The 23,580-nt window shown below is 38.5% G+C and overlaps 1 protein-coding gene across 2 annotated transcripts in view; it reads right to left on the bottom strand.

Moving 5' to 3' along the window:
- DAPK1 (death associated protein kinase 1) overlaps positions 1–23,580 on the bottom strand; it is a 90,842-nt gene that overhangs the window by 35,765 nt on the left and 31,497 nt on the right. For both annotated transcript variants that reach the window (XM_061456304.1, XM_061456303.1), the window contains exons 2-3: positions 10,671–10,892; positions 1,214–1,352 (exon numbers count right to left, since the gene is read on the bottom strand). In XM_061456304.1, coding sequence (XP_061312288.1) covers positions 1,214–1,352; positions 10,671–10,892 — 361 coding nt within the window. The remainder of the gene's footprint in view (positions 1–1,213; positions 1,353–10,670; positions 10,893–23,580) is intronic.

The following is a 23,580-nucleotide window of genomic DNA, read 5'->3' as shown; positions in this document are numbered from 1 at the left end:
TACACTCCATCACTTTAGTTCGGATACAGAACCAGCTACTTAGTCTCCATATCCTGACATGCCCATAAGCTGGCATGCTTTGAAAAGTTCCTTAAGTTACATCCATCTTTGTTCAGGACTTCTGGAGTCATCCAGCTCAGCTTTTCATCGTCACCCTTCTTTTACCTCTCCTCCCCAATGAGAGGGGCTGATATGTGCAAATGTAATATTCTTCCTTCCCTTCCTACATTTCTGTTGCGTACTTCTATTGCTCGGCATACTTTGAGTCCTGTTGCATACAATTCCTATGTTCTTGGTATCTGGTGAAAGGGTGCTTTGTATTATTACATTGCCAATTTTGGCCAAAATTTACATTTCATATTGTAACAAATGTATGTCTTACTAGATTCACAATTTTTTTCTCTTGTTAACTGTCATATAAAGACCAAGTATATTACTGTAGGCAATGAGGATGAGACTGGGAAAGGTATGCTTATTCTAAAAATCATTTCCTTCTCTACTTCATGCTCAGAACGCAGCACCCCTTTCAGAACTGCACTGCAATGTAAGAATTATGACTCCTTTTCCTATTATGGATATAGCTGCCAACTTCAGGGTATGTTCAGCGGCCTACCTCTGAAAAAAATCTTACAGAAGAAATCATTCTGGAATTAAAACATTAAGAAAGCAATAACTGAGTTTAGATACAAAAGATATCTTTTCATTATCAAAAGGATGCAATTTAACAGGCTTTCAGAAAATGAATAAAAAAGCCCCAAGAGCAAAAAAAGCAGACAAAATGAGCTGCTCTGTTTGCTCCGTAAGAATGTTTGTATTTAACTCTGTACTGTTTCAATTTAGTACCTATAAATAACACACAACAGCAAAAAAAAAAAAAGTTAAAAAATGCATCCTGTTCAGATTATTTCATCCAGATCCCGTTCACATTACATAAAATCATAATCATCATTTTTATTTTGAGACTGCTTCCCCAGAATGGTTTAATTTCATTGGAAGTTGCCATTTTCTGTGAAGAATCTTACATTAAAACCAGATGGGAACTATTTATGGTTTAGTAATTTCTTTTCAATGGCTGACCTTTCCTCCGTCTACATAAGCTAGCAAAACAAAACTGCCGCCAAGGTCTGCATGACGGTGGATTTGTGGCTGGTGTTACAAAGAACTTTAATGGAAACTGCTTACAGTTGTCAAAGTTTTTATTTGCTCAACACACCTTAAGATCAAAGTGGGCAATTTGCAGAGAGTGGAGATACTGAACACCATTAAGTATCTGTTTGAGAAATTCTGTGGCTTCCTCCTCTGTGAGAGATTCTTTCTCAGCTAAGAAGTCGAAGAGCTCTCCACCTGCAACACTTGGAGAACAGAAGCAGAGTTACTGATGAGCTTCCTTTATCCAATGGATTCCTTTTAGCATAGGTAGTCTCGAACTAGCCTTGAAAAGGATACAGATGCTTTGAAATCTGTCAATACCAAAAAGAACATCAAAATAACTTAATTCAATACCCCAGATAGTTAGTAACTACTCCTTGTCTCTGTGAAAGGAATACAATGAAAAGAGTCTTATTTGCTAACAAAAGAAGGTTTAAAAAACCCAAACACATATAGTTGGCTGTATCTAAATTTAGATTAAGTAAAACCCACCCACTCTGTGTATGCACATTTAGAAGAACATAACTAGATGTGAAGTATACTGAGAACATACCAATGTAGTGGGACATCTAGAAAATAAAACATGAATTGGTTCCTATCAGTAAAACATCAGATTTCCAACCCACTTCTCTCCCCCATTGAAAAATACAAAATTTAAAGTTTACTGTGAAACAGATACTGGTAGCTGCCCTGCTGTTCAGTTTCTAAAGTCCTCAAGGCATTCAACTCTTTGAAAACATAGTCTTTGAAATAGTGTGTTACATTCAGCATGTACGTTGTATTTGTTCTCTAACATTACCACCCTTTTCCTGCAATGCAAAGCCACTACTGCCCCCAAATTCCCAGCAAGTGTTTTAACTGTGCAGGCAGAAAGAGGGGTAAGAAGTGAGGAAGGTACATAAGCACATCCAGATTTTTGCGTTTAAGGAAGCAGAATAAACTGAAGATGACCCTTTTCTCAGCTCTGTCAGCAGTTTGGCAGGAGAGGCAATAACTGTCAACAGAAAAAACAGATACTGAAGAGAACAGGAAACATGAACTACAACTATTCTTAAACAACCCATCTCCTCTCAGTTTAAGGACATAGGGAGATGACTGTCTACTATGGCAAACTGTTTTTCCTGTTTATAAAAGTAGCTTTATTACTTAGAAATGTCTTAAAGACCATAAAGATAGTCATATTACCCCCTATATTTTGCACTGTATTGGGATCAGAAAGTACACCCTAATTTATGTTGCCTTTCTGTAGGGAAAACAATACAATCTGTTCACAATTTACATTTCTGATTATGAAAAATAATGGGATTAACACATAACAATAGCTAAACAATCTGTGCAAATTTCTGGAAATACATTTGACTACTTTACATGTCAACTTTTCAAGAGACTTAATCTGCATTACTGTAATGCAAATTGCATGAAAAGTGTATTTTAATGAGCTCTTGGAGCTTTCACTGAGCTGCCCAGACAATAATGAGAGTATTGTTTTTGGTATTACTTGTGTTGTAGTATTTTCTGCATGAAAGCAATTACTTAAACAAAATGCCATTAAATACATGAATCATGGACTGGAAGGAAGAGAGGTAATTTTGTTTTTTTGTTTTTTTTTTTAAAAGAGATATTAAAATAGAATTTCTAAATATTAAATAATTTTACAGAGGCTGGTCAGAAAAATCTTACAAATGGATACACTTGCATATTCTCTCATTCTTTGCTTCCAACTGAAAAGACAGGAAAAGGTTTTCAGGCAAAGGTCTGTATCTGCAGCATTTTATGATAATGCACAGAAACATGGATGGTGACACAGTGCTGGCATTTCTCTTCATTTTCAGTTACTGGGCTAAGAGACTTAGACATCCATGGAACTTGTTTCCAAGTGGATGTCTGCTGCATTTGCCAGGAGGCTGTTAGCTGAAGCACAGCCATGCCACACAGAGCAGACTCACTTGTGGTTGCTTCCCCAGCCATGGGCAGCCACAGAAGCAGTCACAGCAAACCCCAGCAGCTCTGTGCACTCAGCATGGTTTGCCATTGGGCTGTTATGCAGTTTGGTGAGCTGGCGGAGCTGGACCCTTGGCTGAGGAAGAGTCCCAAAGGCTCCACCAAACACATGGTTATATGGTCTACTTCTCATGTGAAACAGTGAAAGTGCACGATGATGCTTAAATCATCAGAAATGCAAAAGAAGTACTCAAAGAACACATTTTCAGCAACAGAAACTTGCAACACTGTGCTGCCCATCCTGCAGTCTAAAACAGACTGCGACTGTGTCACACAGGTATTGGTATGTTTTATGGCTGTTACAGTTTAGTCTTACACCCACTGGCATATTAAAGATAGGCAATCTCTGTGAAACTTATTAATCATCTGTAAACAAGCAGCACTGATTACACAGCTTCCTCTTAGATCCAGAAGAATGATTTTATTCCCAATGTTTACTTATTTTCAAGTTACCTAACAAAGAAACGTTAACTGTGTTTGTGTAAAATGGAAAGAGTCTCCTCCAGGTTCTTATCTGCAATCATTCCATTTCGTGCAATTCTGCATCCTGAAACTTTACACTGCACGAAAGTGTAAGTTTCATGCACATGCACCTTTATGCGCCCCAAAGATGTCACATTTGTGAGTAGTTAATCGCATGAGATCACATATGGCTTTTCTCTAGCACTGCTGAGTACTATCCTGTCATTGCCACAGGTTAGTTTTAGTGACATTTCTTTTACGTGAAGCCTTATGCTAGAGCAAAATTGAATGTTACCTGTATTTTGCAGGTAATACAACTAGTGCTCATCAATCTTAAAACTGAGGTCCAGAGAACCTAACTGGTTAAAAAAAAAAAAAAAAAAAACTGATTTTTTTTTTTCCCCTTAAAATTCAAAGCTAGTTAGCAAAAGTTGCAGATTTTTATTAAGTAAGTGCTGTGTGCTTCTTTAGATGCCTGTGACCTAAGTGACTTGGTAGCCCTATACTTAAGCAGTGTGTGGGTGAGGGACTGGACGTAATACACTCACAGCTTTGTTCCAGAAGCAGCTGGACCTCTGGTCTACAGGATTTTACTGTTTCCCTTCACATTACTCATCTTAGCCTTAATGCCTAGGGTAAGATCCTATGCAGGTTCACCTCACTGAAAGGCAACTACTTCAAGAAAATCACAGAGGTTTAATACAGCTTACTTTACAAGTTTCACTTCCACAATTAATTCACTGCATTATAGTGACCCAGGTCTATATTCAGAGCCTGCTTTCATACATTTCATTACCAGATTATATATCTAAAATCACTAGATGATCTTGACTGGACTTTCAGATGTCACAGGTCAAAGAAATTTATTAGAACAAGCCAACAGAGACACTAGCTACGTAAGCTATTGCAGTCTTCACAAGCCTCCTAAAATCTTGCTGGGTTTTCAAGCCTAGCCCTGCACCTCAGCCAGGATAACAGAGTCCCACGGTAAACAAACACTGCATATTTTACTATCCCAGGGTCACCTTCAGAGGTGGAGCCAGAAACCAAGCAGAAACACCATTCCACCACCACTGCACATGTGCACATCCCATCTCATGCACAAATGCAATCTTAATCTAAAGGAGAAGGGGCAGACAACTCCATATATCAGCTTCTACAACTGATCTTTTTGAATGTCACCTTCTCCCAAGTAGTACACTGGTTCCACTTCTATTACAATCCTTCAGCCTTGTTTCTAAGTTAGCTTTAGTGTGGCTGGTGCATGAATGCCTTGTTGGAATCTGCCTGAAACCAGGTCATTATGCGTGTTTCCAGAGCCATGCAAACTGCCTTCAGGGCTCTGCAAAGAGGCCCATGCAGCCAGCATCTAGCAGACTGACATCAACCAGTGGCTGGATAGATTGCTTCCTCAAGGGAGTAGAGGCAAGAGGTTAACCAAGCACTAATGTTTCTTCCTGTAGAGCACTTTGGAGTGTCTGTACCTCGTATACTCTGGAAGCACAGACGTTCTCTTCAATTTCTCTGTTTGCTGGTAGGAATTATCACACAGCTTTCTGAGCAGTTCATCTGTGCTGTAACAACTCTGATCGCCAAAGTGCTCATAAATAACTGATAGGGAACAACCTATACCCCTTCAGATTAACAGAAGAGCTTGATTACAGCCAAGTCACAGCTAATTCCTTTATAGCTGCAAAGCCCCTATATTCTCCTTCACACACTGTTTTCCTTTAAAGCATTAGTTCTTTAATATTCCTGCATAAAAGTCTGTAGCTTACATTTAAACCAAGTCACAATTTTGCAGGCATCATAGGGTGTTCAATTATTTTGCTCAATAAAACAAGAATTTGTGACTCCTGGAGATGACAATTTTAATGATAAAATTTTAATCTTAAAGGACATGTTATATTATTGACCATGATATAACACAGAAAGCCATAAGGGCTCAGTAAATCTATTTTCACTGTTATAGCATGACTGCATTTTACATTGGTTTTGAGTAGCAGAGCACGTTTTCATAAATACTTTGTACAAGCACTAAGAGCAAAGCTGATACGGTACGTGTTACTTCCCCAGCATTTCGAGGCAATGCTGCCAGCTCTCCCTAGACTGATGCAAATAAAATAAAGCTTTGGGTCAACTGCATTCTTTTTTATAAAATGCCGCAGTGGTAAGAGCATTTCACAAGCATTTTTAAAGGAAGGTCTGCAACCCACATATTTCCCTCTGGAAATGAAAATATATCGCCTCTGGGAAAAAGGGTTTCTGGATAGTGCTTTTGCAAGTTGCCAGACTTTCTTAACTATGAAATGGAACTGATCACCAGATCTCAGAGGAAGTCATTATGGGAACCTACATAGGGAACTTAGAACTAATTAACCTTCTCAGCGCAGTCACCTTGTAACAACCCAGTCATATGCCATGTTGATCACACTGCTCATATTGTAACAGCACGTAAATGGTAATTAATGATTACCTAAGGATTTCTAATAAAGTGAAAAAAACACAAACCCCCAAACCCAAATGCAAACCCCTTGCTTGAAGAAAATTAACCTTGTAAGTTGAAGCTTACAAAGCTTAACTTGCCTTGCCTACATTCTGAAGCAACATAAACTAGTAAAATTGAAGATTTCCACAACCATTTTATTTCATTTTTTAAAAGCAGGTTTGATAAATTATCTGAATCCTTCTCTAATCCACGTCAACTGCAAAATAAATGCTTTCTCTAAGCATCCTGTGGTCAAATGGCTGCTGTATGACCCTTTCCATTCCTTTAAAACAGAAGTTATCAGCCTAAGACTAGACTGAAAAATTCCTACTTCTGTTTTATTTAAGGTTAAGTGGTTTTACCTCCACTGCTTTTCACAACCTTTATGAATTGTGCAGTTACCAACCCACTCATCAGAAGTACAAAGTGTACTGCATGTTTTGAAAGAGCAGAATAAGTCAGTTAGCTGTTTCCTACTCACAGAAAAACACTGTGCTTAGCTTTTTCTTTATCTAGCTACCAGAAATATCAAGACATGTTACAGCATCGCTATGCCTCATCATTTTCCTTTGTCCGGCTTCCATTAGACACACCAGCTGTAATGAAATAATCTCTTCAGTGTGACTGAAATCTCTCAGACACTGCGATGCTAAGGACTAAATTCTAAAGAAAGTATATAAGAACTTTTTAAAAAAGCATAAACCTAGTATTTAATACACAACGACTTGTAAGTCAATGTCATTCCTCTTTCTGAGCTGACACTTTCAAAGCTTTCTTCTTTTCTTTTCTGAAGTTCAGCATGTTATTCATCATTCAGAACTATGCTACAAGAGCTGTCTTCAGTTAAGATTTCCAATTCAGAAATGAAGGTATGTTTCTTGCAGAGAAAAACTCCATCCACAACTTCCCACTGAAAAGAGTCAGCTATTGCTATCAAGCTATTTTAAAAGGTGATACCATCTGATTACTTTTGAGCATTCTAAGGAACTACCATGTAGTTTAAGATAAGGGCATTCATTCTTTGCAGTTGAACTGAGAAACCATAACCAAGGTTCTACAAAGCACCACACACAGTATATTCTGTAGGTCTGCAGTCTAAATGAAAACAGAACAAAGTGGAAGGAAAAACACAACCGAAGAGTCAGATTATGTATCAAAGGTCAGCAAAAGGGGAACCAAGTAGATTCAAAACATGCTTGAGGAAAGAAAATAATCATTACTGTGCAACAGAAGCATCTGTGCTTTCTACTCTGTGAAGTCTGAGAAAATGATGGCTTCAGCAGAACTCACTGAAATAGCTAAGAAATAACAGAGACTACTTCCTGCAGCTGGATAGAAAAAAGTACCATAAAATTCTGACTAATTAATTATTTATGTGAATGGAGAAAAAACCCACAAAAACTATTACAGTTTTAAGCTAGATGAGGAAGAGACAGTGTCTTCTAGTTAGTATGTAACATGCACAGCATTCCTGGCAAGCTGATGAAAGAATTCATAGAATGGGAATTTCAAAGGTTATTTCCAAATCAGGGAGACACTTGCCATTAAGGAAGACCTAGAAATATGAAAATATGCCTGATTTCTCTAAATATACCAGGAGTGTCTCTCTAAATATAAAACGCTCTTCAAGAATATCTCATGCTAGTGTCTAACTTCTGAAGCTCTTAAGGATGCATTTGACTATTAAATATTTCAGTTTTTTGTTTTGTGAGGTTTTTTTTGGTTGGTTTGTTTTTTGTAGGGTCAGTGAGATAAGGTAGTTGAAAGAAAAAACGCCAGACATCTATGTGGATAGTTTTTGATACACAGCTCTTTTCTGCATTCAGTGTTGTGAGGACCTTGCAACCATAATAATTAACTAACTGCCTACACATTTCTGCATACAAATCACCACACTGAATACTTTGCTGGCTGATGTAACATTTACCACAAGGGAATGAAGTGAAAATTTGTAGAGACAATCATGTCTGAGAAACAGCTGACTAATAACACATGAAAATGTTTAGGATGCTGCACACAATACTGCAAGCCTCCTGCTGAACCAGGAGATAAAAATCAATACTGAACAGGCAATAGTCACTCTTGCCCTGAGACTGTGGATGTCAACATCTGGCAGCCAGCAAAAGGGCAGCTGCAGTGGCTTGATCTCTGTGGGCTGCAGCTTCTACCAAGAACAGAAACCAGAGATACTTTTCCTCACCTCTGCTCGTGTTGCTACCCTTGCTTATTAACATTAGTGTTTCCTCTGGGCTTTTGTTTTGTCATGAATCTCCCATACATAGCTGGAGTGTTGATTTTTAGTTTCTCTCTAAATTCTAGAAAAATCAAGTTACACAAAATTCTATCTGTATGTGGTATACTGTCTCAAGTCATAAAGGAACACGAGTCCCAGGAAAAATGTTATTTTCTGAGCAGAAGGGAAAACAGCCACTTAGGATGGGTTTTGAGCAGAGCAAACCAAGTTATTTAATGAGCTTTCAGCTTTGCATTTGTTTGAAACTGTTCTGTAAGAGCAAAGAATGTCAGGGGAGTAAGTCTCTAGGCATAATGCAAATATTAGAACATAAGAAGAAAGGGATTACATATTTAAATCTCTAAGCATGTAACTGAAATGACATTTTTTTTGTCTTTTCAGTAGCTTTACATACTATCATAGTGATTTTCAGAATCACAAAACGTTACAGCAATTAGCAAATTCAGTTTACAAAGGGTTCACAAATGTGTCATTTCTTCCTCTAAGTAAATTAATGCATTACCTTTGTGATATCCCATATAGCACTTAAACCTGAAAGTCTCACATTGCAGTTGGAAAGCAAAAAAAAAAGACGTTTCCAGCAGAAACTATATGGAGATTGTTAACTAGGCAAAACAACCAGTTAAATTGTAATGCCAACAGTTTGCTGAGCTTCATACCATCAATGTTAAGAAATATTAACGCGCATTTTCAGAAGCAGGATCTGCTTCCATTTAATGAACCTCAGGAGGTACACACAGACACACACACCAAACTTGTTGTCAGAAGAGCTCCTATCCATGTAGAAAGGGATTGGGGTGCAGAACAGCCCCATTCCTCCTACCGCTGTCCATGATTACTGTGTCCTCTTCAGAGCTTTCAAGTCCAGACACTGGCCAGATATCAGCTGGACAGATTACAGAACAGAAAGCATGCACTGCAGAAGCAGTGATACAAGGTTATAGACAGAAGGAATGCGATAGCTAGTATCAATGGGGAGAGGAAAAAGGATCACACTAATTTTGCTGAGCATTCATGACACATTTAAAGTGCTCCAAACGAAAACCAGCAGTAGTAGATATTCTGACAGGAACATAAGGTAATTTTACTTCATAGAGGATGATAGTTAATCTTTGTTAAAAAAACACCAAAACTTGTTTAAATTACCCCAAGTTAACAAACTAATACAAATGTGTACTTCTGGAACTAAAAAAAAACACCCAGAGCACAAAAAGTATTACAGTAAATCACCACATACTGGACTAGAAGTGTAAAAGTATGTCCTAATGTAACAAAGTAGTATCATGCATGTACATACCACAGAAAAGATGAAAATCCAACTTTCCAGTATTCTTTTTAAATCTAGGCTGCAAATCTATAGATACGTTACTGAAAGAGCCCAAAACTAAAGTATTCTTGTAAAGCAAGTGAAAATAACGTTTACTAAAGCTAGTAAACAGGAAGATATAACCTTCATAAGAAAAGTTACATGAACAGCCAAGGAAAAGACACAAGTGCTGCCCAAGAATCTGGTACCAAATCACAGAGCAGGAATGCTAATTATACAGTGTCAGGTATGCACCTTATGTAAAGATATGCATGTCCCACCAGCAGGCACTGCCAAACTGTAATGGGTGAGTGATGCTTAACTTCTAAACTTGCAATCTTTGAGGAACTGGAAGCCAGACTTGAAAGAATGCAGAAGTGTTCTCTGGCAATATATTTACTTCAACCTATTAACAATAACCTTGGATGGAAAATGGGAACTAAAGCTATATGAAACGACACGAAAGTTCAGTTTACATTTACATAGGACAGAACTGGGAAAATTCTGTTCTCTGTTAAGCGGGTTGAAAAAAAAAAAAGGAGAAAAAGCTATGATGCTACTTCTTTACATCAACATAAAGCATAGCAAAATTTGCTAAACTAATGTCCACTTAGAATCTGTATTTCCCCCTGCTCTTATCTTTATATCAGTTTACTTAGCCCCAGGTCATTCCTCTGGATCCATAACATCAACAGTGATTAAAGTAACAAGCAGAATAAAATTCTAAATATGCTGGTTTGGGGTGTTTTTTTTTTTAACCTTTGTAGTAGATTGTGTGGTGCACTGTAGTGAAAAATATGTGTAGAGATCAAGAAGCTACAACTCTGACTTAAAACTAAAGAATTCTAAGGCTATTACTGATCACCTTTTGGGGTGGTAATTAAATCATTAAATTCCTAAGTTCTCAGAAAAAGCATCTATTTTGTTAAAACCAACCAACCAACCAACCAACCAACCAACCAACCAACCAATATTTTGTTACTAGTCCCTAGGTCTCTACAGCTACTTACAGCTCCAGAATAAGAATGACGTCTGTTTTGTTCTCATAAACATCATGCAGGGTGATCACATTAGGATGTCGAATCTCTTTTAGTATGCAGACTTCTCGCTCGATATCTTCCCGACTCACCCCGCGCCGGCTGGATTTCGTTCTTCGTTTCTTGATGAATTTTGCTGCAAACTGCTGGCCAGTGCTTTTCTCACGGCATTTTTTCACTACTGCAAACTGCCCACTAAAAAAGAAATGGGGCAGGGGGTGGGGAGAGGAATGAAGGTAAGTGTTTGCTTCAAGGAAGTGTTAAAAGTATCCTCTATTTAACACAGTGGGAAAAAGAGCTGTAACTGAATTACCAATTTGACTAAAGTACATTACTGCTTTCTTATGCAGTCTAGAATAATACTGAAAAAAACACTAGAGAAGACAGAAAAGGCAAGTTAAGGTACTGCTTTTACATCACATAACCATACATACACACACATTTCAGTGTATCTGTAAGTAAAAGATAACACCTCTGTAGATCATTGGATTTTTGACAAATAGTGCATTGGGGATTACTGGGCAAAAGTAATGATTTCTGGATTTCTCCTTCTATATGCATGTTAAGGATAATTTTTTGTTGTTCTGGTAGAGAGACAGTGCTTAGTTTGTTCCAATCTATATGATGTCAAAATTTGCTTTATTCTGTCCTAAAGTATGTGGCTTATTTTCTTTTGTTTGTTTCTTTCTTTAATTTTTTGTGTGGGAGTTCTTTCGGGTTTTTTGGTTGTTTTTCTTTTTTTGTTTTGTTTTGTGTTTTTTTTTTTGGGGGGGGGGTATGTTTTGATTGTTTTGGTTTTTTTTTATGATACTGGGTTGCAGGGCTTTGGGTTTTAGCTTTAAAAGCACTAACTACATACAGAAATATCAAGAATTACAGCTATTGTATCATCTTCTTAAGTAGGAAGTGTTTGAAAGTGAGAAAAATACCAAAGTACTGAGGAACAAAAACCTGTGACTGTGTTACATACCAGAAGAAACTTCAGGAAGTTGCTGACTCCAATATGTTATTGTTTGACATACAAACCTGTTGCTTCTAGATCTACAGACCGGTTCTAATTGGAAATCACCAGGAATCTAATGCTGAGTTAAAGCAACCCCAGGATTTCTAATATTGCTGAGTTTTGCTTTTAAGTTTTCTTGATCACTCACTGGCAATTCTGGTTTTGGTTTATTTGACTGTATGAAGAATTTGCAAAATTATAAATTTATGCCAATGAGAAAATCTTCTGAAGTTAGCCTACCCTGTTAACTGAAGAAGTGTTGTCCCCTAAAGTAGACTTAGAACAGTGGTTAAATCAAAGCTAAGCCTAGTAGGCTTATATCTAGGTATGTATAATTCTACCCATACCATGAAGAGGAGCTGACTTATATTAGTGGTTAATTAATTACAGCTGACAGAGATCTCTCTAGAAGATGTATCACCTGCAAAAAGGGCATCACATAATGACAAAGTGCCAAGTGGGAATCACCCACATCTCATGCAGGAACTAAATGCACAATACTACTTTATACTGGAGAATGAACATGTGCCAAATATGCCAGCAAAGTAATTACACAATTAAGGTGTGCACAATATATAGAAAATAGAAGATGGTAAGTGTTCAGCAACCATTTAATGCAATAAATGAAGATAATAAAATGCTGTAAGAGAAAACCACACTCATGATTATTAAACTTAAATGGCTGATCAGCTAAGAATACCTTATGCTGCTGTGTCGCCACCGCCACCATTACTATGCTGACCCTATACAGAACCCCGAGTGACAAATTGACTTGAACTGGGACACGCAGTTGGGCAAGGCAACATAATTGTCACCTCTAGAAGGCAGGGCAAAGAGATCCTTTTCTAGGAAGCCACCATTAAGGTAGCTGCCACTGGGTGTGAGAGAAATAAACCCACAGGCAGTGAGAGAAATAAAGAGAAGCAAAACAAACAGCCTTTTAAGTTTCAAAGTTTGGTTGTATTTCAAGGTTATGATCACCATTCAAACCTAATTCTTCCTTATTTCCTGAAATCAGTTTATGAATTTGTGAGATGACTTTACGCTGCATGAAAAAAATCCTTGCCTTAAACTGCCTCTCTCCTTCCCCAGTTCTGCATAAAGTTGTCAAGGGCCAGGTTCAGACAGGGCTCAACACATTATTACAAACTGCACTAGACAGAGCACTGCTTTAAGCCACTCCATATCCTCTTACCCATTACATGGAGGTTGGAAGACCTGTTTCACTTACCTAGACTTGGTTAGCTAGTGATATCTGAGATGCTCTAGGACACCTAAGACATTGACATGGGACTGGCAGATGGGGCAAATAACCTCTGAAAGATGCGTGTCATCCTAAACTGGCAGCAGAGGGCTAGACCAACCCTCTTCGCTTGATCCACACCAACTGTTCCTGCAACAATGGCTCTGGGTTTGATCTCCAGGGTCTGAGCATTTTTACACTGTGGACAGCAGGCCAGAGTGGTACCATGTGCACTGAGGTATTTGCAATGTTGCAGAGAACACACCCAGTCTTCTGGCTCTTGCTTATGCGAGGGAAAGGAGCAATTCACTGTCTCTTGCAGAACATGCACATCTCCACAGAGATATGCAGCTTTACTTAAAAAGCAATCAGCTTTTCAGACAGTTCCCAGTTCCAGAGAAACTGCGAAGTCAGGCAGCAGACAGCAGGCATCACCACTCTCAACAGCTACTCAAGCTCATAAGCCATAAGGAAGTAAAAAGCCATTGCTTGCATTTTGGCCACCTGGTTGGCTTTCAGGCTAGAAGCCTGAACTGCCTGATATAGTAAGAAAAATATTTCTCCTTATGATTCATCCATAGGCATGAATGCTACGTGGCTAACCACTTAACAATGCTCACCTCTTAAGTCTAGGGCAAAACCTACTTCTTCATTTAAAGAAAAAAACACCCTACAAAGCAAACTGAACAAACCCAAAAAACAACAAACCCCAAAAGACTAAAAACCAAAATTACTGCTAACATCACCTCTGGAGAGTCTGGGACTGCAAAATAATTCTGAAGTACATTGACACACAATGCATTTTGACATCCAAGAAGATTTAAATATAAAGGTTGACTGTGATTAAGTTACACATGTTTCACTGACAAAGCATGTATCACTGACTTCTAGAAAATTCTGGTATTAGAAATTCCAACCTTTAGCCCATGGTGGAATTTTTCTGCACTGAAGAGAGTAATACATTTTCTAATTACTTTCTAAATAAAAAAACATTCCACGGGTGTTTTTAAATATGCACTGTAGACCTGTAAGCTAAAGAAAGATGACTTTTCCATAGTACTATCCATATTCGAATTACACCATTCCCCAAAGCCACTTCATGCTTCTGATGCCTTTATGGCTGAGGCTGTTTAATCATATTTTTGACAATGAGTGAACTATGGTATTAGAGCACGAAGCTGACCTACTGAAACAAAGTGGACCAGGTAGGACAAGCAGATCTCTCGCCTCCTCTTTTGAGCTATGCAGCTTTATTTTTTCAGTCTTTCACTTTTTCCTCCAAATACAACTACCTGTTTGAAGGATGTCCTATCTATTCCAGTTCAATATAAAAGTGTCATTGGGAGACCAATACATTGTTTAAAACCACACAACTTTATAGATAGGTACCATTCACAGTTTACTAGGATGTCAGGTTCCAGAAATCTTTGACATTGCTCAAGGCAGCAAAAAAGCTATCAACTAACAGGTATCTAGACTAAGTGTCAATCTTTTACCAAATAACCTCCTTATTGTTGCCTGTTGTGGTATTCAGCACATAACCCCACAATTAGTTGTTTGTTATTAAATGCTGTGCATGCAGATGACACTTAAGCCGCAAGGAAAGGGGCTGTTTCGTGCCTGGGATCCCTAAGACAAACTATTTTACAACTCTCCTGTTTTAAAAGCAGGAGAGGTATAAATCAACAGGTATTTATTGGGCTTTAACTCACAGAACTGCAGTGACAAGTTATTGTAAGTCAACTCTGTAGGATCTAACACATTTATACCCAGCAATATTCTCCCACAGATCCTACAGTTTCTGATCCAGCATTCATTCATACAGTGTGTCCAAAGCCAGAAAGTCCTTCAGATTTTTAAGTTCCCTTGCTTTTGAAGGTGATTACCATTTAGGAGACAATTATACTGAAAAATAATACAGAAATAAATCACAAATTCACACTTAATAAAATATCTGAGATTTTTTTTTTTCTGTTTGTTTTCCACATGGCAGAATCAGGTTAAACAGTACAGCAGGATGACAGCTTGATGTTAGAACAAATACTTCTGTTAATAACAGTAATTTCTTTTGTGATCTTGCAATTCTTACTCAACCAGCAGTTAATTACTATTCTAAATCCACTCTTTTTGGCACACTTGTCATGGTATCTCCACACTCAGTGATTTTCCAGTCTTGCTTCAGAACAAGTACTTATCCCATTACATTTTTCCATCTTTTTTCCAAAAGGACCTCACCAAGTCCTTTCATTTTTTTCCAGAAGAATGATCACAGTGACTAGGGGTGGCAGACAACCTGGATTCCTCCCCACTCCCAGATTTCTGCACCAGCTCTTCCCAGCTAGATCCTTCTTTAAGAACTAAAACTCTTGTCCCAAGAACACTCCAAGCTGGACAAAGAGATACTCAAGTAATCCCCACGGACTATTTGTCTATTATTGTCACAATAGGGCAAGCATAGGGAAATTCTCCATGCTGTCTTCTGAGGACTACATTCAAAAGCGAAAGTTTAATGGGAGCAGGGGATAAGAATAAGGAAAACGTGTTATGTTGACATCAGAGTAATAAAATATCTTGGTATGTTCCTGACACTTAGGATCACTTTTTCCTAGTTTAAAAACTTGGTGTTTACTACTCAAATCTGAAAATGTGCTATATTAAGATCCAACTGCTTTTACTATTTGTCTCACTGCTTTCCTTTTTAAATATTACACTAATCCAACAGAAGGAGGCTTACATAATACAATTAATCAGCCAGTGAAAAAAACTCTGACTCTATCATACAGCTACTCGTTTCCCCCAATGAAACCATTACTAGCAGACTGCAAATACCTCTGTCTTTCCTCAGAGATGTGAAGCAAGGAAGGCCAACTGAGCAGGTGACCTGCACCCCCAGCAGCACCTCAGCATCAGCTCCATCACTCACCACTGCCACCCAGGTACCGCTGCCCGTCATCAAGGGCATTTGAGCCGCTTCTGCTAGTAATGCTTTCTCACACAAAACTCTTCAGTGAGGTAGCAGTACCTGAGTCTTTTCCAAAGGAAAGGAAAACTTTTCCACAAACTGTGAAGGGTTATAGCTACATTAAATCCCTCTACATCTTCTAAATCAAGCAAAACATTTTCACTTCAGCTGCAATGCCAAATTGCAGGCAACCTCTTTCCCCTCAGTCCTCTCTCCCTCTTTATGGTCTTGCAAAAGACAGTGCACTTACAGAGACACCTGAGAACCTCTCTTGCATGTATGTTTACAATACCACAGCTGAGAGTCTCTAGCACAAAGCATTACCCTTGCCCCATTGAGAAGATAAGCTATTATCCTCATTAGCAAAGTGGTGTAAGCTGTGTTTAATAGGTTAATAGAGCACTCCAAGCAGATGCAACTGGGAAGTGGTAGCATTTCACAGGGACCACACTCAAAAGACAAAATGCCTCATGGAGTAGCAGCACTAGTGCTAGCTACCACGATCGCATCTGCAAAGAAAAATCTTCATAAAGAAACTGGCATACTCTATAAAAAGGTATCTTGGCAGGTAGAGTTTCCCTAAGAGCACGCACATCTTTTCCCCACAGAGGGCATTTTAAGCAACATGCCCTTTCCCCAAATCACATTTTTAATTTTGAGCCAACCAAAGCGTATAGGCACATAGGGAATGAATGCAGGACTGACTGATAATCTTGTATCATGTTTGTTTAGGCTCTGAAAGTCAGAAATACTTGCATGGTGCTCACAATTTTTGTGCTCCTCCCCTTGCCCTCCAATGTTTAATTTTCTAGCACTGATGCTGAGATTACCAGAAGTGTTGTTCAACTGCCAGTCCTCCACGCACTGAAAAGCTTTGAAAAGACATGGCAAGCAACACAAAGGTGATGAGAACACTGCGGGATAGCTGTTACCCGAAGGATATATAGATCCTGGATAGATAATTAGGCTGGGGGATATTTTTGGGTTTGGTGTGGGTTTTTTTTAACAGCTCTGGCAAAACAATTTTCAATGTAAGTAACAAGCACTTCAAGTGCTGACACAGACACACATCTCAAAATTAACAGTAGAGCCGTCTGCTTTGTGTCCATGGAGAAATGCATTTTCCTCGTTCACAGCGAATCTAAGTGGCAGCACTCAAAATAGTTGACCACTCTGTCACATGAAGGATCACCTAATTACTTGGTAGGATAAGGAGCCACAAGCACCTGAGGCCTATTTATCACTGTAAACATGTTTCAACTGCACATAAACACTTGTTATAAGGGCACACTGGTCATAGCACAACAGAACAAAAAAGCAGTACTAAACTGGTGAAAGAGGAGTTAAATATGATACAGCATATAAGCTAAAGAGAAAATACTCCTCAAATCCTATGAGAGTGTAAACAGGAGGATAAGCCCGCTGAAATCTGACAGTGCACTAAAGAGATCATTGTTAGGAGAGGTCTTTCCCAACTACTACTAATATAGATAGAAAAACAACTATAAGAACTGAATCAAACTTCACCATGAAACTATAAATAGTAGAGCGGTGCAAGTACAAAGGCAGAAGAGTAACACACTTATGTAATTTTGCAGTACATTCCAACATGTGTGGAGTTTAAATCAAGCTGTAATTTATACCTGTTTTCTCAGTAAAATGTATGCATTTTCCTTCAAAATATTCTGGAACAGCAGCAAAGGTTTAAAGAGCAAGGACAACAAGGAAAGGGTAGCAAAGAAGAAAATCTGGCAGATACATAAAGCAAAGACAAACAAATGTACTGACAACCAGTATTTCTTAATTTCCAAGTTTCTTGTTATACACAGATATGTTTATACACTTATGGACTCTGTGTCTCTTAAATTCCCTTCACCAGTTTCTGACTTAGAGGTATTTTGGTGTCAGATTACCAAGTTTCAGAAGTACCCTGATCCCATATACTGACTCAATCTATATGATGCTGTAATAGTTTGAAATATTTGATGTATAATTTAAAACTATTTTACCAAAACATCCAAAGCATAAAAAGGACTTCTTCCCTTATATATTTTAAGAAAAAAACAAACAGACCCAAACAAACAGAAGCCCAACTTTTAAAATCATCTGATTACTGTGTAAAATACTGCCAGTTGGAAAAAATACTGCATTATCAGATACCACTTTTTGTCTGCATAAATCAACTGAAACCTGTCATACTACCTATTCAAATACAGTTCAAACAGTGTAACTCTAAACTTATTAATGAACTTAATAGAAAGATTGTCTGTAACAGATGGTATCACACAATGAAGCAGTCAGAATTTGAGGTTTCAAATGCTGTAAAAAGCAAGTGGTCTAAGTTAATGTTTTAAACATATCCATATACTAAACTACCTATCATAACCTTGTATAACTGAGGTCATGTTGCAGAATAGACTAGAAAGCAAACAATCACAAACGTAGGGCATTTGTCTAAGCTGTTCTTTTCTCCAGCATTTTAAAGCTTGTGCCTTATATTTCTGTGGTTTAGTTATTTTAAAAGCTACCATTATGCATTTCAACTATGCATTTATCTCCAGCAGAAATCCTCTTGTGCTGATAGCCTCAGCAGATTACACCAATGAAAATGGAGTTCTCTATTGCTCTGCAGCTTTCTGCAATTTCATCAGGCTGCTAACTTTTCTCTAGATGTTTTCTAAGCTTATAGGAAAGTGATTTTCAATCTCTCTGTTGTTTTCTTAGAAACCCAGAAGAACCAGTAGTCCTAAGAGAGGACACAGATAAAATTATTTATCATTCTGTTATGACAACGCACAAGGAAGATAACATGCTGTTTAAAATTTATTATTTCTTATGTGCTTCCAAGTCCTACCTGGAAAATGAGAGAAAGGGGCAGGCAGAAGAGGACCCAAGACTGGGATGGACTACTTCTCCGCCTTTGTACAGGTATGCACATGTATCCAATGCTGAATGGAAGACTATGCTACAAAGTGTCTTCACAATACCAGTTTATCATACTATTACCTCACTTTCTGGTCCACACATTTAAAAAGGACAAATGATCAAGGGGGTGAGCAGCTTTGCCAAGACTCTCTACACAGTTTTCTATATACGTATTCAGTCAAGATGCCATCTCACTGAACACAGCTCTCCAGAATAGCAATTATTGTTAAGCACCAGCAGATTAATCAAATGGCTCTGGCAGGCTCAGAGAAAAGGGGATAAAGAAAGAGAGCTAGGTTTGGCACACTTTCAGTGTATTATACCCACATGTTGAAAGTGAGACAGCACACCAGTACACACCCTCCCATGGCTTTCTCAACACCCCGAACTAAAAGAAAGGGGCTAATTCTATTCATAGAACTATGATAAAAGTTTTTCCAGCACAGTTAATTTCAAACAAGATAAAACTGTTAGAGTGCGTATGCATGCACACATGTGTGCATACATTTACTGAGCTGAAAAGCACTCATAAAACTAATACAGTCCATCACACCAAGATGATAGAAAGTGGATCCTATGTATCAGCAATTTGACAGTTAACTTCTACTGCAGATGACTGAAAAATTGTTCACATTCAGAAACTAGAAGTTTAGAAAAACTATAGTCTCATGATTAGGCTTTATTTGTGAAGTGTAACAACTAATAAGTTTAAATATATATATATAAAAAAATCCAGCTCTTCCCGCCCTCCATTTACATGCAATACATGTAAATGCTTTGACCCACTCTCTGTGTATCTAAATATGCCAGTATCTCTATACAGTCATGACTACAGCACTGTAGGAACAGGATACAAACCAAAATATGACTACATGATACTTTATTTATTTTATACACACTATGCTGTGGAGCTAGTAGGTAGATATTTGATATATTCTGTCTTTGTAAGTGGTAACTGAGTTACCGTCCTTGAAAAGGGCTTTAATTAGTAGCATAGGAACCTTAAAAAAGAAATTAAAAGAGTCAAAGAGCTTGCAACATATGTATCCTGCTGATGCACTTTGCCTGAAGGCTAATGGACAGCCATTGCCAAGTATGGCTGCTATGTAACCAAATGAGAGTGCAGTCCTCTCTTTTACCCCAGGAGAGTGCCTTCACATTTTTTCCCTTAAGGAAGGCTTTGTTCCAGGACAGGGCTCTAAACTGAACACGATTTCAGCCCACTAAGTGTGTTTTCACTGGGTAACACTAGTCTCTCCATGACGTTGCAAATTTAACTGCTCTACACAATTCCTGAGTGTTGGCATACAAGAGCAGGGAAAAGAGTGGAAGGAATTACGAAAAGCAAAGTGAGAGGTGCTTTACTGTGTGCTTCAACATGAAAAGACTTTAAAAAAGGCAAACAGCATCAGGTTGGTTTGGAACAGAGACCATTTGTAATTTCCTTATGTAGTCTACCTCTTGATACTTAATTAGATGTGACAGAACCGTGGTTTACTTCACCACTTCAAAGGGATGTTTAGGTTAAGTACTTGAGTCACAGTACATCACTCATTACAAGTATAGGAAAAAGTAAATGCTGTTCAAGAACATATTAAATCATAAACAAACATTAGAACACAAACATGTATAACAAATTTAATATAAACAAGTCACATGAAGAACATCACCTCTGAAGACTTTATCTGCATTGAACATGAATTTGTCTATAGAGATACCACTGGTCTTAGTTCAAAATGATGAGAAAGAATAATACAGGAGTTATAGTGAAGAATGGAAAGCTCTCTACAAACCAAGTCAGCCTTTTGTATACAGAATAGTTCAACAATTATTTATTATCTAAACTGAACTGCCACACAAAGCATGTAAGACACTGTCAAGGCTTACAGTACATTTCATCATTATTTAAAAATATTGAACAACAAAGCTTACCCAAGACTTTAAATAAGAGTTAACATTTTGTCCTGGGTTCAGCAGTAGCAGTCATGTTTCACCTTCATGGTAGCTGGTGCACTGCTGTGTTTTGACTTCCAGCCTGGGAACAGTGTTGGTGAAGTCGATGTTTTCGGTTGTTGCTGAGTGATGTTTACCCTGACCAAGGACTTTGTGAGGCTCATGCTCTGCCAGGGAGGAGGGGAAGCCGGGAGGAAGCAGAGACGGGGCGCCTGACCCGGGCTAGCCAGGGAGGTATTCCATACCACAGCACGTCATGCCCGGGGTGGGGGGTAACTGGGAGTTACCCAGAAGGACACGGGCTTCCGGGTGGGACTCGTTTTTTGGCCAGTGGTACTGTATTCTCTTCCCTTGTTATTTTCTCTTATCATTGTTGTTGGTAGTGGTAGCGGTGGTGATTTGTGTTGTACATTGGTTGCTGGACTGTTCTTGTCTCAACCCATAGGAGTTGCACTCTTTCAATCCTCCTCCCTGTTCCTCTGGGAGCGGGGAAGGGGAGAGCCCTGGGGGGGGGGGGACACACCTTGATTGGCCTCAGCCCAGCACCACTCACTGGGAGTGAGTGAACAAGCTGTCTGGCTAGGGTTTAAACCACGACACATCTGTAAGCTCAAATTGGCAGACTACAACTCAATAGTGCAACAGATTTCAGCAAGTCCTTCAAAAGTTGCCTGCTCAGTAGATAATGCTTTGCAAGAAAGATGCATTCTGAAGCCTATGCACAGTCCTTAAGCTTTATTTCTGAAGCTGCCCAAGTTGTGTGTTTCTATAGACTACATCAGTCTTTAACTAATTTTTATTGCTTTTTCATCTTTAAGGGAAAGAAAAAAAATCCTATGACTCAATTTCCCTCAATTTAGATAACTGTAAAATGAATTTCAGTTGTTTTCCCAGGTGATCTTCAGATTTCTTAAAGCATTAAAAATAACCCTTATAATTTTCTTTTTTCACATCCAAAAGATGGATTTATACAATTCAGGAGCAAAATAAGTGGGAGAAAAAAAACCCAAATAGCCCCACACATGAAACCATTAAGGCAGAGACAAGACACAGAGCAACCTCACACAAAACAGTTATGTGAATGTGCAATCTTAATTTTGAGGGTTACTTTAGAAGATTTAAGCATTCACACAGAAGTCTTCAAACTGTTTCTCTTTTCAGCACCCATACAATAGAATCATTTTGGGAAGCACTTGAAAATTGCTGGAAATAGCTTCCATCTGTTAAATGTAATAAGGCGTCTGCTTTCCATTGAAGACCTTTGAATAAAATGTTCTATTGCTTTCAACATACAGCTGCAACCATTCCATCAGTTTATTCCACCTCCTGTTTAGAAATAATGGCAGGGGCAACAAAACCATCAAGTCCAAGATTTAAGAGAGTTTGGAGCAGGGCACCTCCTACTACACACCCTCCTTTCCTTTCTTCTACCTCAATCATGACTTGATTTCCTGGTTACAACACGTGATATAAACGAGGCTTGCTGTGACCAGGTGTCCCACTGTGGCAACATGATCAGAAACTGTGCAAGGCGCACCACTCAGTTTGCTGCACTGCTAGTCTTCCTTGGTGAAAGTTTTTTAGAACAAATGAAACACCCCTTGTTTGCCTATTGGCTTTTTTAAAACACTAATTTTGGATTAAGCTGCATAGTTTCATAGGCTGTTTATCTCTGGTGTTTACCATCTTCAACCCTCTTCATCCCATTCACCATGCTCTTTTAATGTAATTGAAAGACTTCATTTAATTATTGTCAGAACTGCCAGCCTTCTGCATTTATTTTCCTTGCTAAACACTCTTAATTCCATATCTTTATGATCTCTGCCTTTGCCTCCGACCTCAGCACTTTGAAGTCAACCTCTCCTGTACTTCACTAGATCTAGGTATTTAAGCCAGGTTGTCTAAAACTTTGAAAAATTACAAATTCCTCCTCAGTCTTTTGAGCTCTGCTCTCTTCTTTACGGCTTTTCCCTGACTCCAATGGGATGGCCAGGTACTCAGTCCCACCCCCAGTCTCTCCTAGGAGAGACTTCTGCAAATCACTTTCTTCTGCAAATCACTTTCTTGCCGCATATACTATGTCCTGAATACAATAGCTGGTTTGCTTCCAACTTGCCTAGCTTACCTTTGCAATAAAATGGCAGAGCACCCCAAAGAAACATATTTTGGGGACAGGGGACTGGGTGGGGAAGAACAACCAACCCTTACAATTACGCTTCCTTTCTGAATTAAACAGACTGCTGCACCCCAAACATGCATTCACACTTCCCCAAGCACCTTTAACACTCAGTAGAGCCTATTTATTATCAGAGAGAAACAGTCAGAACCTGTTCAGGTCTCAAGTATGGATGTAAGAAATGGGTGGAGTCTCCGCATGTTCAAAACCAAATTCCTTACTATAGTCTAAATAAAGAAATAGCAGTAAACTGTGCATTGATAATTTAAAGCTTCTACATATCTTACGTTAAAAATACCCCAGAAATCTACTCTTTTCAAAGTTACTTACTCTCGCTTAGATAGCTGAATAACACTTTTGTTACAACTGTTTTAAGGAACAAATTAAAAAAATGTGCACAACATCTAAATTTAACTTGAGAGCTAAGTGGCAGATGGCACATCATGTGCTTACCCATCAATCTGCAGCATTGGCAAAAGGATTAATCTGCAAATCCTGCTGCATAATCAACATCAATATAGGAAGTATCTACACCCCGTGTGCCTGTACTCTCCCCTCCAGCCCATTAGGGAATGGTATTTCAGCAGGAAATTCTTAGACATTTACCTATCCGTTTGCTTT

Source organism: Pezoporus flaviventris, unplaced genomic scaffold (genome assembly GCF_033815535.1).
Source record: "Pezoporus flaviventris isolate CSIRO_AGI_PZ_B2104156 unplaced genomic scaffold, CSIRO_AGI_Pfla_v1 ptg000022l, whole genome shotgun sequence".
In the NCBI taxonomy this organism is placed as follows: Eukaryota; Metazoa; Chordata; class Aves; order Psittaciformes; family Psittacidae; genus Pezoporus; species Pezoporus flaviventris.
The sequence above is the reverse complement of the archived record's forward strand: the minus strand, read 5'-3'. Positions and strand labels throughout refer to the sequence as shown.